We start from the raw sequence: 16,927 nt of genomic DNA on the forward strand, positions 1-16,927 counted from the left end.
GACTTGAACACGTCCAATGCTTTTGTAATTAGTCAATCTGGGCATTAAAAAGACATGCATGTCTGATAATGGGATAGAGAAATTTTCACCTGGTTTTCTCTCAATTTGTTGTTTGTGGATGACACACCAACTATAAGGTCCCCCCCCCCCCCCCCAGTCTTTCTCCCCGGACCTCCTGTCCCATGAACCTCTTGTATCCCCTTTTCCAATCACCTGTCCAGCTCTTGGCTCCATCCCTCCCCCTCCTGTCTTTTCCTATCATTTTGGATTCCCCCCTCCCCCTCCCACTTTCAAATCTCTTACTAACTCTTCCTTCAGTTAGTCCTGACGAAGGGTCTCGGCCTGAAATGTCGACTGTACCTCTTCCTAGAGATGCTGCCTGGCCTGCTGCGTTCACCAGCAACTTTGATGTGTGTTGCACCAACTATAAGTGCTTATTTTCTTTACAGTGTGGTGCAGGGAGTGGGCAATACTCTAAGATGCAGACCCATAAAAGTCTTAAAAGTATGCTTGACATTGTCCAACTTTTCTGGATGACCATGAGCTGTCACTAGCTCTGATCTCATTCTGTAGGAATGTTAGTTTGAAATAGTATTTCTTTAATTATAAATATATGTATAAATATTTAAATACTTATTCCTTCTAAACAAAGTAGAAAATATGCTGTGTGGAGGGAACACTTATTGTTTCAGGGACAAACATTATGTCATCCCATATGACGTGGCAATATTTGTAATTTCTCATGATCAGCTAGACCTTGCAGTTCATAATTTGTAATAACAAACTATTAATTTAGCAGCAATGACCCTTCTTTTCAGTGTATTGGTTGATAAATTTAGAACAATTACTCTTTTACCAGCTGACATATCAAATTTTCAGTCTATATTGAACATTTATGTAAAATTAAAGGCAGATTTGATGTGTTCATTAGTAAAAGTCATATTTTACACCAGGTACTGAACAGTCAGTGAGCATTTTTGTTTGAACTGCAATGAATTTATTTTTAAATAAAAAGAAAATGCAATAAAAGCTTTCTTAGTACTTGGCAATAAGTTACTTTTTAAAATTTGAACACAGATTTATATCTAGCATGCAATCAAACATTTCTCCATGGACATTTAGCGAGGTTCTTAGGAAACAAAAAGGACTGCAGATTGTGGAATCTGCAGCAACAGTTGGCTGGAAAAAATCAGCAGGTCAAGCAGCATCTGTGGGAGGAAAGGAATTGAATTTTGGGTCAGAATCCTGCATCAGGATATTGATGTACATCATTTTTGAAATGGGGTTTCAACCCAAAATGTCGACAGTCCCTTTCCCCACCACAAATACTACTCAACATATGAGTTCTTCCAGCAGATTGTTTAATGTTTCTTCGAAGATAGAAGTGAGGGGCAGAAGAAGGCTGCTTTAATGCAGCTGAATTGGAAGCTGCTCTTGGTTAAATATGGTTATACGTGACTTTGTTTTATCATTTCCTTCCTCCTCACAACCCCAACCCCCACCTTGCACCAACCAACTCCAACTTTTTTTATTCTGGAGTGTGACACATTATCACTTCCTTTAAGTAACATAGCACGGTTCAGGGCTTGAATGCGGGAAGCTCGTGGTCTGTGTGACTCTAAACAATTTTGAGCAAAAATGGAAATTCTTCAGCTGCACTCCCTGATGTATGAATAGGGAAGACGACTTCAGGTTGAAATTAAGCAAAGAAAAATTTTCTTATACCACGTCTTGAAGGTGGTGTGGAGCTTTGTAAATGTGGTCTAGAGTTTTCCCAAAGAGGTGCTTTTTTTTAAGATTAAGAGAATTTTTAAATTAGGGAAAGAATGGTGAATATATTTTTGTGGAAGGTGAAGCCTTTTGAATTTTCTCTTCGCATGTTTCTGTGCGATTATAAAATAGCCACTTGATAGAATAGGCTGAGAAAATCAGAAACATTCTTTCACTTCGAACAAAAAAAAAATGTGTGTGTGTGTGTGTGTGTGTGTGTGTTGGGGTGACAGGGGTGGTGATAAAATGAGGCCAAAATTGTCATGATTCTTCAAGTCGAGACGCTTTGGGAGATTCTGGGCTATTTGTTGTTGCTTAGTGTTTCTGTAAACTTTCCACCGGTTTTAATAGAATCAGTGGAACTATTGCTGTGCTGCTGTGTGTGGGGGCGGGGGGTGGTGGGGAGATAAAATGTAATCTGTGCACCATCACAAACTGCAGCCAGGTCTACGTAAGACCATAGAGCCCTTGTGCATTTGTGACCTGGTGTCTGCAAGTTTTGGATCGTGGCATTTTCAGCTATCTTCCTTTCCTCAGGTATTGTATTCCTGCTGAGGAGAAGACCAAACTTGATGAAGTGGTGCACAGCCTGCTACAAGCTAATGGCACATCAGGGCTTGACATGCTTGAAAGTAATATAATGGTAAGAGAAGATCTATTTGTGTATTTGTGGCAAGCAACTGCAACCATTTTACCTAATACAGACAGGAAGGTTGAGGTTGTTGTTCTACTATTCTTTGATGGCAAGGGAAGGGAGGAGATCAAAATGACTTTTTGTCTCTTTCTGGACAGAAGGAATGTGTAATATCTGGTTGGCTTCAGTTGAGTTGCAGCCAATAGAAGTGGAGGATGAAAACAGTAAAACAGCCAAAAGATAGATTCCCATTTCTTTCTGAACTAATCAGAGAGGGCATATTAGATATTAAAAAATATCCATCAGTTGCTAATACCTGGGCATTCATTGATACATCGAGATAGTGATACAGTACAAAAACATGCCCCTCGGTCCACTGTGTCCTGCACGGACCATCAAGTACCCAGTTGCACTGATGTTACAGCAATCTCTGTTTTGTACCTCCCCCCATCTCCTCACTCTCTACCCCCTCAACTCCACATGCAGTAGGCAGCAATTTACAGCAGCCTGTTAGCCTGTCACTGCACGTCTTCGTGATGTGGGAGTATGCTGCAGAAACACATGGTCGCAGAGCAATATCTGTACTCCACACAGACAGCACCGGGCTGAATCAGGTTTGCGGGAGCTGGGAGGCATCGGTGCTACTCACTGCATTAGTGTGTCCCTCCTGATGATGACCAAGGAGGCAAGTTGCCCTGGCTGGGAGCGGATTTGAGCAATTAAAGTAACAATTTAAAATAAGGTGCATGGGTATCGAGGTGATAAATGCTTCTTCTTCTATGCAGTTAAGATTGCAATTCAGAAGTAGTGTCTGAGAATGTGCTGTTTGTTTAACAGCAGAGATAGTGTTTGTTCTCAGAAATTGTGATTTGTAGAATTTAGTGTGGTTGGAGCAAAGATTAGAGTCTGAAGTATGTAATTAACCCACTGAATATGCATTGTATCTCTTTCCTATGTTATCTCTTGAACCCCGACTTCCATCAGACTTGCTTCTGTCGTCTCCCCTGATGATTAAGGAATGGTATCATTCATACCTTAACTTTCAATCCTGCTTTGCTCTGCATATTGATCACCACACACAGTGCTGGAGGGACTCGGCAGGTCAGGCAGCATCTCTGGAGGGGAATAAACAGTCGGCGTTTCAGGCCAAGACGCTTCATCGGGATTCATTTGTTTAGGAATTGCTGTCCACAGTGATTTCATCAATAAGGCTAAATCAGCTGCTTGCTTTGGATTTGGAAAATGTAGATGTTGGAATTCTGAAATAAAAACTTAAGTGCTGGAAATGCTCAGCCAAACAGCAGCAGCATTGGAGCAGCTCTGAACTTTTCAGTTCAGCATTCCTTCATCAGAATGATTTTGACCAGCACTTCTGGTGGAGTATCATTCTCTAAACATTACCTCTGCTTCTCTCTCAACAGATGCTGCTTGGTTTGCTGAGCATTCCAGCACTTTGTGTTATTTCTGTTTCCTTTAACACATTGTGGTGGAAGAATTCTGGTGCATAGTTGTTCCTATATCTTTGTTAATTTTTGCTGAGGAAGATTCATCTCATTGTGAGATGAGTCTTTCAGTTGAGACATTTAAGCTTAATCTTCCTCTCCTTGTTGGACAAATTCCATGACATTGGACAAGTTTCCTGCTGGAAAAGATTCTATGATACTGTTTTAAGGAAAATCTGGGAAATCATTCGGTTTCTTTAAGCACATTAATCCAGCCATCAAGGCCCGTGCAGTGAATTGCTTTGCAAATTATCTTTTTCTCAGTTTCCGATTTTGGCTTGGGCTAATTGACCAATATATTTGCACATGTAGCAGCAGTGATGGCACTTATAAAGCAATTTGTGGCCAAAGGGCATTTTGGCATCGTGTGATAACTTCTGTGAACTCCGTTCATGCTATTTTTCATTTTGTTATCTGCTGTTGGTGTCATCAGAATTTGCCCCATTAATCTCATACCTCTTGCAAACTGAGCTGGGTGTCCTTGATGATGAACAATAATTTAGATAGGGTTGTAAATGCAGCATTTTCTATATACCAGAATGCTGGTGACTTCATCCAGCTCCAAAGCAGTTCTTTAGATCTTAGGAACCACCTTGAACAATTCTCATTATTGTAGGATGTCATTTGATAAGTCGTGTTCGTACCTTTCTGAAGCAATGGTGACTGCACTGATTCCATTTAATGCTGTCTGGTTGGCCCTTAAATAGGGAAATGTGACCAAGCTTATGAAAAGGTCCACCATGATATAGCAGCGATATTATTTGTCCTTGGGTCAAGTAGACTGCCATTGTGTTAGGTACAGTAGTCAGTGCCTGGCTTGGAAATCAATCTAGTTTCAGCAAAATAAAGTTAATGGAAGTACAAGTTTCCAGAATCATAGGTGTTGATGATTTATGACATACCTATAGTATCACCTGGTCAAGAAATGTGACACTGCACCAGATTTGGTCCTTTTTTCTCTGCTTCTAGCCACTAGTAAAATGTCTGTACAAGAGCTAGTTTCCCTGTTAGATCACCAAATCAAAAGGCTGGATTCAAGATCCTCAGGTTTGATTTCGGCTGACAATTCAGTACAGTGCTGAGGGAGTACATCACTTAGAGAGATTCACAAGATCCTGAAATCCAGAGCAACATGCAGAAAATACCAGAGGAACTCAGCAGGTCGGGCAACATCTATGGAGAGGAATAAATAGCTGGCATATTTCATCAGTACTTTATCGTCATTTATAGAGTCTCTCTTACTGCTGAGGAAACAAATTAAGAATTGACTGTTTTTAAAGTCGGTCATTCCGTCCTCCATCCTTCACAGGTGAACTATCCCATTGGCGATTATATAGTAACAACTACGCATCAAGTCAGTGAATGGGATTTTAAAGATCTGAATTGTGCATTTTGTCCACCCTCCATAATACATTACTGAAATGCATTCCAGTGTCTGATAGCTGTTTGTGCCCCGAATTTGTATGTCTGTAGATGCAGTTTAATCGAGTGTTAGAATCACAAACACATTTCAGGCTCGACAGAAGCACGTGTGCATTAGTTTGATCCCTGTTGGCTGATACATTACATACAGGTGAGTGACTCTGTTTAGAATAGATGTGACTGTGTGACTTTGTGTAAAGCAGTGTGAGTACTTCTCTGTGACAAAGTAGAGATGCGTCTCTTCTAAAGGAGTTGTAAGGTGCCTCTTCGCTCCGCTAGCCTGCAGCTCACCCTTGGGCGAGGCGTAGCATCTGCTTAGTCCCTTGATCAGGGTCACGTGAAGCCATAGGAGCAGGTGGTAGATGGTCCTATGAGCATCTAGTGTACATATCACAAGTCCTGGTTATACGACCACTGATGTCAGGCAGTCAATCTCTGAAGAGTATTGATAACGGACGGAGTCACTTGTCTTGTAAAGACACTGCCCAGAAGGCGGCAATAGCAAACTACTTCTGTAGGGAAAAACTAGCCAAAACAATCATAGTTAAAGATCATGATCACCCATGTCATATGACATGGCACGTAATGATGATGGTGATTTCTTTGTAGTGGGACAAATGATCTACTGACCAACTGCCTGCTTTAGAATGCTTTGATCCTAACTGTCCAATGTTTGCTTTGCTAGATTTCTCCAGAGGTCCTGTGTAGAGAGGGAATCAAAGTGTGTCGGACCGTACAGCAGAGTGGCCAGTTTGTTGTGTGCTCTCCAGGGTCCTTTGTCTCTAAAGTGTGCTGTGGATACAGTGTTTCTGAAGCTGTGCATTTCGCAACGATGCACTGGTTAAAAACAGGCTATGAAGCTGCTAAGGTAATGAGCCCAATTTCCTGTAACCTCGTTGTCCCATGTAAAATAACCTGCTGATGGTGTATGAGGAATGGTTGGGGGAGAGTGACTGACACCTGAGAGGGGACAGGGAAAGGGCAACACCTCCCGTTGCAGGCAGGGATATGGGGTTAAGAGTCAGGTGGGAGGAGAGAGGATGACCCTGGCCGGGTTTGTAGTATTGGCCCTAGCTCTGGTGGTGGGGTGAAGAGCTGGGTAGGTACAGCCCTGCCTTGGTGGTGGCAGGGAAGAAGTCTTGTCCCAACGGGGATATGTTGGACCAGCTCTGGTCCTAGTTTGGTGGGACCAGGGGTTCCCAACCTTTTTTATGCTGTGGAACCTTGCCAGTAACCGAGATGGCCATGGATCTGAGGTTGGGAACCCCTGCGCGCGACAGTGACAGGGTGATGTGTTAGTGTGAGTAGGAGATAACCGAGGCCTCCAGTTGCCTCTTCAGTTTCCTGTCTCGCTGACGTTTAACCATTTAATTGGAAACTATCTTTTAGGGGTGACCTGAAAAGAAAACGCCTGAAAAATGTGCTCATGCTTCTGATTAATTCATTATTTATATTATTATGATTAATAATAAATTCATTATTCAATTAAGAAAATTATCAGATTGAATTTTTTGACATCAGAGCCCACACTGTTTTTCTTTCCCCTCTATTGCCAAGTTCAAGGTTGAAGTCACCCTGTTCTGCACATGACTGTGTTCTGTATTTAGGTTTAGCTGTGTTTTTTTCTCCTACCTAAAACACTTGTTTTTGTTGTGCCTGGACAGGACTTGAAACGTCGCTACATTGCTAATGCTTTCTCGATGGAGAAACTACTTTACCTTATAGCAACAGCGGAGTCAAAACGGGAAAGTGGGTCAACACTAAGCCACATCTCTTCACTTTTGCAAGAACTCAGGTACATCTTGAGTGTTTAGCTGGAATCTTTAAGAGGCGGGTGACGTAATCTTCCTTTCGCCGACAGGAAGAAACTTTTGAGTTTTTCCCCCGAAGCTGATGGTTGCGAGGGGCACATCAGGGTGGGGGTGTAACTTTGATTGCTCTTCACTTTAATATTTGTATTACATCTAGGGAGACAGCTTATACTGTTGGCAGGGTTAGTTACATTACAAGTTGAGAGAGATGAGACCAATGTGCTCCGTGTCATTATTGGAAGGCCTGCCAATTGGGTTGAAAACTACCTTAATAAAAGTCAAGGATGTTCAGTGCACTTGGGCTCTTCAGATACTGAGGTAAAGCTCAATTGCATTTGTATGCAGGGAGGAAAAGTCAGTGTGGTTGTAGTAATATGTTTGCTGATAGGTATGCAGTGAATGGAGAGAAATGATCTCTCTGCTGTGTGAGTTATGTGACAGCAAGTTTAGATGGACATCTTGTTTGGCACGGACGAGCTGGAGAACTTGCCTCCTAGTCTAGTTTTGAATGTTGTTGGACTATAAATGGCTATCTGGAGGAATCGTCTCCGTTAAACATCCCCAAAGACAAGGAGGCCCAGCACGAGTGCTAAAGGAAAACTTAAGTACCTGAAAGTGCTGAATAGGTGATTTAACTCGACTTCTGTGATTCCAAACATTGCGGAGGTAAAACTGCAGCAAATTCGAGTCACTCCACTGAGTAAACAGATCTGACACTGGATGTAGTGAGGGCTATGAGGCCATCTGTAGTGTTGAAGCCCAGTGCTTCAGAATTAGCTGCACTTCTGGCCAAGCTGTTTCATTACAGCTCCAGCACTTGCTTGGAAATTTGCCCAAGTATCCCGTGAACTTAAAGTGACCCTGACACACTGCGAGCATGCCCACAATCCTATCTATGCTAACGCTACTCCAATTACATTTTATTCTCCTCTTAGTTCTCTTCAGCTTTCCCTAGGTTGTAGCACTCAACTCTACACTTGGCCCAATTCGCAGTGGCCAGTTGTGGCTTTGGAATGAAACTGGAGAACCCAGGGAAGTGCCGCACGACCAAAGGGAGAACATGCAGAATGTGAAGAGAAGTGCCCAGGGTCAGGATTGTGAGACATCAACTCTATTAGCTGCATCAGTGTTCCAGGCTGTTCTTGGGAAGTACTCCCAAGCAGTCTACGTTTAATTATCAGTAAAGTGTTGGAAGCTGTTTTCGACAGTACTAGCAAGCATCTCGTATTCATACATAACCTACTTGCCAATGTCTGGTTTGGATTCTGTGAGGACTGTTAGACTCCAGATCTCACCATGACCTTGCTCCAAACATAGGCCAAAGAGCTGTCTTCTGGATGTGAGGTGAAAGTGACTTCCCTTGACATTAAAGCAGTATATGACTGACATCCAGGAGTCCAGGTATATCTGAAGTCATTGGGGCATCAGAGGGAAAACACTCCAGTGGCTTGAGTTATACCTCATAAAGGACGATGGTTGAATTTGCTGGAGGTCAATCAGCTCAGTCCCAGGACATTACTGCAGGAGTTTCTGGGGGGTGGGGGTGTCTCCTATCTTCAACTGTTGCTTTTTGTGTCTGTTGTAAACTTGCGTCTGCATGTACAGTGATATCTATAAACTTATTTATCCCTCTGATGCTGTAAGTCCCCCTACTGGTGAGTAGTTTTACTTGCAGCAGGCCATATTTATACAATAGGAAATGGTGTAGTATTTTGTAAATTTACGTTAAAAGTCTTAATATGTGTAATTACCTTAGAGTACAATTACTGTATTGTGTGAAATTTCCAATAAGGAAAACTACAGATACTTTGACAGCTTATTGGAGTATGGTGTATTTGGCCAGCTTTATTGCAGTACTTCAGGCTCACAGTCTTTAGAAAAGCAGGGATGGTGCTGGCTTTTTCACAGGAAAGCAACCTGCAGAATTAAATTCTCCTTCATTCCTGATCTGAACTGATCCCATATTAGTCCATCAGCAAAAGAAATAATAAGCTGGAATTGCAAACCTTTAAAAGTTTTTGAGGAAAGCTGAGAGGGTCAGGCCATTCTTCAAAAGCCAGAGCAGCAATGTGTTGGAAGAGGTTCATCAGGAAGTTGCCTGGATTAGAGGGCATGAGCTATAAGGAGAGACTGGACAAACTTGGGTTGTTTTCTCTGGAGCGTTGGAGACAGAGAGAACTGATAAAAATTTATAAAAGTATGAAAGTCATAGTCTTTTTCCCACGGTGGAAATGTCAAATGCTAAGGGGTCTCTAGTATTTGGGAAATACAAGAGATGGGTGGGGCTAGTTGTTTTTACACAGAAAGTGGATGGTGCCTGGACCAGGTTGCCAAGAGCAGAGGTATGAACAGATATAGTAGTGGTACTTAAGAGGCATTTAGAGGGACACGTGGTATGGATCATGCGCAGGTAGTTAGAATTAATTTAACAAACATTGTAGAGCAAAAGGACGTTTCCTGTTCTGTGCTCTGAGTGAGAGATCTGCAGTGGGTGGTTGCTGGGGAGTGTAGGAAAACAGTTAAGCACGTCCGGGGGTAGTGAGCTTTAGCACCATGTTTCTTTTTACATCTGGAACCTGAAGTTGATTGTGGCCAAGCCTGACTGGATAAAAGTTCAGTCAGCTGCAAGATTCTTGCATGAAGAGCTTGAAAATCAATTAACCACAAAAACTAAATGAGAGCAAGGCTTTGTATTTTGAGTTTTCCTTTTTGTGAACTGTTAAATCTACAACTTTTAAAATTTCAAATCCACAAAGTTTGCCTACTTTGTTGCCAATTTGACCCCCCCCCCAAGTTTCTGCAAAGAAATGGTGTGCCTTCACAATGACGATGTGAACTCTGAATTATTCTGAGCAGTGTTGCACCCGATGTTTCCTCAGGGATACAGAGTCGAGACAGCGACAGCAGCTGCTTGACGCAGGTTTGCATTCCTCAGCTCGTTACGGTAGCCATGACAGCCATTTGACTTCGATGGAAATGAAAAAGAAATCACGGAAGTGGTTGGCATCTGAAACTTCAGAGAGGAGGTGCCAAGTCTGCCAGCAGTTGTGTTACCTGTCCATGGTGAGTTAAAGCTGCAGAGAGATGTTAAATAAACGAGCACAGTTGTGCACTAATCACTAACCAACAAGAACCTTTGCTTTGTGCCATCTTCCTGCTGATGAGCCTCCCACACCAATCCCAGACTGTGTATGAGACTGGTGAGGCTGAATGCTGGCTGTGTCATAGACACAAGATGGAATAGGATAGCTTGCAGCTAATCCCAAACCCCTTTATAACCAATAGTTCTCCTGGATTGCTGAGTGAATCTTCCTCTCTGAACCAGCATGTTCAGATTCAACTCCACTCTACCCCAGAGTTATAGAGTGGCAGATGTGTCCCAACAGTCTGTCCACAGTAGTACCATATGCCACCGTTTTAGTGATAGACCTGTCCCATGTTATACAGTGACAAACTTGTACCCCAGTGTTACAGTAACAAACCCGTCCTCACCAGTTCTGTACCCCAGTGTGAAGCAGTGATAGACCTGACCTACCAGTCTGTACCCCAGTGTGATATAGTGATAGACCTGACCTACCAATTCTGTATCCCAGTGTGATAGTGATAGACCTGACCTACCAGTCTGTACCCCAGTGTGATATAGTGATAGACCTGACCTACCAATTCTGTATCCCAGTGTGATAGTGATAGACCTGACCTACCAGTCTGTACCCCACTGTGATAGTGATAGACCTGACCTACCAGTCTGTACCCCAGTGTGATAGAGTGATAGACCTGACCTACCAGTCTGTACCCCAGTGTGATAGTGATAGACCTGACCTACCAGTCTGTACCCCAGTGTGATATAGTGATAGACCTGTACTATACCCCTGTGCCTAAATGACCAACCTACATCCAGTGTTTTACAGTGACAGATCTCTCACTATCAGACTTGTACCCCATGTTACATGGAGGTAGACCTGTGCCCGAGAGTTGTATAATGACAGCGCTGTCACCACTCGTATCGGAGCCCCTTTCTGAAGAAATGGATGTGCATTCAATCTCCAGAGACGGTAGCAGAAGGTGACTGCTACCTCCAGTGTGTAGTCAATACCACTGCAGTACCCACACACATACCCACAAGGTCATACGCCACTGCTTTGATGATGTGGGGAGTCTAGATGAGCCAATGGCCAGTGTCAGTAGCTAGACAGGACAGGAGGGAGCTATGAACAGTGAGTAGCTCTGGGCTTGACCTCACACCCCTTGATCTGAATATGGTGCATCTGACTACAGGGAAGTTGAACAGCAGTTAGAGGTTAAGCAAGTATTGCATTCCTAGGGAATGGTCAGAATTCCTGTTATCTCAGGTAAGTGCAAAAGATTCCATTTTATAATTCAACAAGAGAGAGACATATACTTCCACAGGAGCTGTGTGTATGCCAGAGATTCGGCCAAGTTTCCTACCCTAATCCAAGCCCCTTGCTGTCATTGTCCATATATCAATGATTCACTTCAATCAAAACATATTCATTACAGACTGGACTGGAATACTCTGGAATGAGAAATGTGTTCCACAGATGTGAGCTCTTGGCTAGGAGTGGACTGGCCTTGTTTCTCAGTTAGTGACTATGACAATCTAGTGGATAGCTGCCATTTTCCCAGGCCAGGGGAGAGAGAATCCAGGCATATTTTCCTGTTCCTGATTATTGATATGTTTCCTTTGCAATCAGTACCGATGCAGGCATTTAATCACTGCCAGCATTCGGGATTTGGGCTCCTATTCCTACTGCAGGTTACCTGCTCAGGTTGGGTCGTAGCGCACCGCAATGGTACAAGAGTAATTAGACCAGAGTGAAAAACCTAGGACCCTCCTAAAGGCTGGTGTCCATCACAAGTGGAAAATAAGTTTAACTGTGATTGTGATCATTACGGAGGCACAGAGTGTTGCCATGGGAGATGAAGTTTAAATAGGAACTTTTTTTGTAGATTGAGTTTTGATTGCTCTTATTAGTTTGACAGCTATTTATTGCTTTCACCTGTCTGTTTCTTGACAAGTACTTCTCAGTCCATCTGCCTTGGATCCAAGACTTGGACTGAGGATTTCCAGAAATATAGAACCAGAAAGGTTCTGGATGGTGAGGAAGTTCACCAGATCAGATCTACTGGCTCAGCGTCCATTAGAGCAGTCAGAATCATTTAATTATGTTAATTATTCAAGGAGGTAGTTGAGATTTAAACAAAACATTTCTAAGAATCTTCTGTGCCTGTCTACTGATAACTGTCAGACCCTGTGTTTGGGTGGTAACAGACTTGGATCAATGGTAGTCTTGTCTCCGACTCAGAAGGTTATGGGTTCAAGCTGCACTCCAGAGACTTGTATATGATATAGGCCAACAAGGGGGAGACACTGGTTAGCATAATGCTTTACAGAACAGGTGACCCGGGTTCAATTCCCGTCCCTGCCTGTAAGCAGTTTGTACGTTCCCCCGTGAGCACATGGGTTTCTTCTGAGTGCTCCAGTTTTGTCCCCTGCATGTTAGGTTAATTGGTCATTCTGATGAGCCTAGGATTAAATTGGAGGACTGCTGGGCGGTGTGGCTGGAAGGGTCTATTCTACACTGCAGCACAGAGGAAACCATATATCTTAAGGTGAAATGCCTCAAGGATAGACACAAAAGATCTCCCTGCATTTTGTAATGAAGAGCAAGTGTTTGCTCACCAGGTGCCTGGTCATCTATTTCATTGCTACCTGTGGGAGCTTACTGTGTATAAATTGGCTGCAACAGTGGCGGCACTCCAAATGTGTTTCCATGGCTGTAGGGCACACTGGGTGATGAAAAATGTAGTGAGGAGGCCCATCTGTTGAGGGGAGGGATGACCGGATGGTGAGGTAATGAAGGGCTTGGATTTGGAGGTGCAGTACATTCATGTAGCTACCTGGGGAAAGGCAAGCTCTCTCCTGGAGCATAAATGATGAAAACCATTTATAAGAGAGCTTAACAGATGTTTTTAAGATGTTATGAGCAGTCTCCGCTGATGAGAGATTGATAGCCACAACAGAGCTTTTAGCAAATTTCCCATCTTCACCAGTACTAAATCTTAAAGCAGGGAGCTTCCGGCTTTTTTAATGTTTAAAAATATACAAATTAAAGATTAAAAAAAAACTTATGTTAAATGTTTAATGTATTACTATGCAATTTGAGAAAGGATAATTTGATGGGATGTAATAGATTGTGCACATTTAAATGGAAAGGTTCAGGAAAGGAAATGGGGACATCTGAATTGACACAATTTGTGAATTGTGGACTCTAATTCACTTATGGTTTGTTTTCTAGTTTTTCTAGTTGCTCCTTTTTTTAATGCTAGTTTGAGTGATTTTGAATTGGGAGGCTTGGATTTTGAATATACCTTTTGATTTTGTGTTTTATATGTTTTTCATTCATTATTTTGTTGCCATTTGTGTGATATTTCTTTTTGTGTGTGGGGGCAGGGTTGAACAGGTTCCATGGTTTTCTTTGTTTCGTGACTGTGGGGAAGACTAATCTCAGAGTTGTATACTAAATATGTACTTTGTACTTTGAACTTTGAAATGCTAAAGTAATCTGTAGGAGATTAAACAAATTATTTGGTTTGACAGTAATATCTTTATTAAAGCAAACATTGATTTGCTATGGGGAAGGATGGGAATAAATTTGAAACCAAATGCACACAATCAGTAAATGCATTTATGTCTGAAAGTCACTTGGGTGTCACACTGGAAATGCAGCTCTCCCTTAGAACTTAAATTTTAAGTTGCTGTGTGGCCAGTTATTGTACTGAACTAAGCTATTTTATATCTACTCAGGTCGTGCAAGAAAATGAAAACGTTGTCTTCTGTCTAGAATGTGCTCTTCGCCATGTAGAGAAGCAGAAATCCTGTCGGGGATTGAAAATGATGTATCGCTATGATGAGGTTTGTAGCTGGTGATATCTCCACTTTCTAGACACTAACTGAATTTGGACCTACCTCAGAGCAATATGGTGGCACATTAACAAAGAATTGTTAAAAGCAGATTTGATATTGTAAAGATTTGGAGATGTCCAATATTAGCACCACCTAGTTACAAATCAAATCTGGACCTTCCTGTGTTTTGGAAACATTAACTAAGATTCACTGTGTGTGTGTGTATATGTTGATAATGCAAGGATGCTGCAGGTGTACTGTACTGTGTCAGGCTCTGAGCTGCTACTCTTCCACCATTTTTTTTTTACAAAAGCTTGGAAAAACATAAAGCAAGTGTATTAAATAGGTGGCACTTTGTAGTCATTCAGAAGATATGCTTGGTTGTGCTTAATAAAGCATTGTAGTATAGGAGAAAACTTCCATTAGAACCAGCCCATGAATGGAAGTAGGGTGTAGGATTCACAAAACATAGAATACGGAACATTCCAGTATGGGAAACATAGAAACATAGAAAATAGGTGCAGGAGTAGGCCATTCGGCCCTTCGAGCCTGCACCGCCATTTATTATGATCATGGCTGATCATCCAACTCAGAACCCCGCCCCAGCCTTCCCTCCATACCCCCTGATCCCCGCAGCCACAAGGGCCATATCTAACTCCCTCTTAAATATAGCCAATGAACTGGCCTCAACTGTTTCCTGTGGCAGAGAATTCCACAGATTCACCACTCTCTGTGTGAAGAAGTTTTTCCTAATCTCAGTCCTAAAAGGCTTCCCCTTTATCCTCAAACTGTGACCCCTTGTTCTGGACTTCCCCAACATCGGGAACAATCTTCCTGCATCTAGCCTGTCCAATCCCTTTAGGATTTTATACGTTTCAATCAGATCCCCCCTCAATCTTCTAAATTCCAACGAGTACAAGCCCAGTTCATCCAGTCTTTCTTCATATGAAAGTCCTGCCGACCCAGGAATCAATCTGGTGAACCTTCTTTGTACTCCCTTTATGGCAAGGATGTCTTTCCTCAGATTAGGGGACCAAAACTGCACACAATACTCCAGGTGTGGTCTCACCAAGGCCTTGTACAACTGCAGTAGTACCTCCCTGCTCCTGTACTCGAATCCTCTCGCTATAAATGCCAGCATACCATTCGCCTTTTTCACCACCTGCTGTACCTGCATGCCCACTTTCAATGACTGGTGTATAATGACACCCAGGTCTTGTTGCACCTCCCCTTTTCCTAATCAGCCACCATTCAGATAATAATCTGTTTTCCTATTTTTGCCACCAAAGTGGATAACCTCACATTTATCCACATTAAATTGCATCTGCCATGAATTTGCCCACTCACCCAACCTATCCAAGTCACTCTGCATCCTCTTAGCATCCTCCTCACAGCTAACACTGCCACCCAGCTTCGTGTCATCCGCAAACTTGGAGATGCTGCACTTAATTCCCTCATCCAAGTCATTTATATTGTAAACAACTGGGGTCCCAGCACTGAGCCTTGCGGTACCCCACTAGTCACCGCCTGCCATTCTGAAAAGGTCCCGTTTATTCCCACTCTTTGCTTCCTGTCTGCTAACCAATTCTCCATCCACATCAATACCGTGTGCTTTAAGTTTGCACACTAATCTCCTGTGTGGGACCTTGTCAAAAGCCTTTTGAAAATCCAAATATACCACATCCACTGGTTCTCCCCTATCCACTCTACTAGTTACATCCTCAAAAAATTCTATGAGATTCGTCAGACATGATTTTCCTTTCACAAATCCATGTTGACTTTGTCCGATGATTTCACCGCTTTCCAAATGTGCTGTTATCACATCTTTGATAACTGACTCCAGCAGTTTCCCCACCACCGATGTTAGGCTAACCGGTCTATAATTCCCCGGTTTCTCTCTCTCTCCTTTTTTAAAAAGTAGGGTTACATTAGCCACCCTCCAATCCTCAGGAACTAGTCCAGAATCTAACGAGTTTTGAAAAATTATCACTAATGCATCCACTATTTCTTAGGCTACTTCCTTAAGCACTCTAGGATGCAGACCATCTGGCCCTGGGGATTTATCTGCCTTCAATCCCTTCAATTTACCTAACACCACTTCCCTACTAACATGTATTTCGCTCAGTTCCTCCATCTCACTGGACCTTCTGTCCCCTACTATTTCTGGAAGATTATTTATGTCCTCCTTCGTGAAGACAGAACCAAAGTAATTATTCAATTGGTCTGCCATGTCCTTGCTCCCCATAATCAATTCACCTGTTTCTGTCTGTAGGGGACCTACAATTGTCTTTACCAGTCTTTTCCTTTTTACATATCTATAAAAGCTTTTACAGTCAGTTTTTATGTTCCCTGCCAGTTTTCTCTCATAATCTTTTTTCCCCTTCCTAATTAAGCCCTTTGTCCTCCTCTGCTGAACTCTGAATTTCTCCCAGTCCTCAGGTGAGCCACTTTCTCTGGCTAATTTGTATGCTTCTTCTTTGGAATTGATACTATCCCTAATTTCTCTTGTCAGCCATGGGTGCACTACCTTCCTTGATTTATTCTTTTGCCAAACTGGGATGAACAATTGTTGTAGTTCATCCATGCAACCTTTAAATGCTTGCCATTGCATATCCACTGTCAATCCTTTGTGTCATTTGCCAGTCTATCTTAAGCTAATTCACGTCTCATACCTTCAAAGTTACCCTTCTTTAAGTTCAGAACCTTTGTTTCTGAATTAACTATGTCACTCTCCATCTTAATGAAGAATTCCACCATATTATGGTCACTCTTACCCAAGGGGCCTCTCACGACAAGATTGCTAATTAACCCTTCCTCATTGCTCAAAACCCAGTCCAGAATAGCCTGCTCTCTAGTTGGTTCC

General features: G+C 42.5%; 1 protein-coding gene across 8 annotated transcripts in view; it reads left to right on the forward strand.

Annotated features, from left to right (window-relative positions):
• jarid2b (jumonji and AT-rich interaction domain containing 2b) overlaps positions 1 to 16,927 on the forward strand; it is a 358,906-nt gene that overhangs the window by 333,342 nt on the left and 8,637 nt on the right. For all 8 annotated transcript variants that reach the window (XM_072283626.1, XM_072283631.1, XM_072283632.1 and 5 more), the window contains 5 exons: positions 2,308 to 2,413; positions 6,014 to 6,196; positions 6,993 to 7,123; positions 10,019 to 10,202; positions 13,966 to 14,073. In XM_072283626.1, the coding sequence (XP_072139727.1) occupies positions 2,308 to 2,413; positions 6,014 to 6,196; positions 6,993 to 7,123; positions 10,019 to 10,202; positions 13,966 to 14,073 (712 nt within the window). The remainder of the gene's footprint in view (positions 1 to 2,307; positions 2,414 to 6,013; positions 6,197 to 6,992; positions 7,124 to 10,018; positions 10,203 to 13,965; positions 14,074 to 16,927) is intronic.

Source organism: Mobula birostris, chromosome 19 (genome assembly GCF_030028105.1).
Source record: "Mobula birostris isolate sMobBir1 chromosome 19, sMobBir1.hap1, whole genome shotgun sequence".
NCBI classification, from domain to species: Eukaryota; Metazoa; Chordata; class Chondrichthyes; order Myliobatiformes; family Myliobatidae; genus Mobula; species Mobula birostris.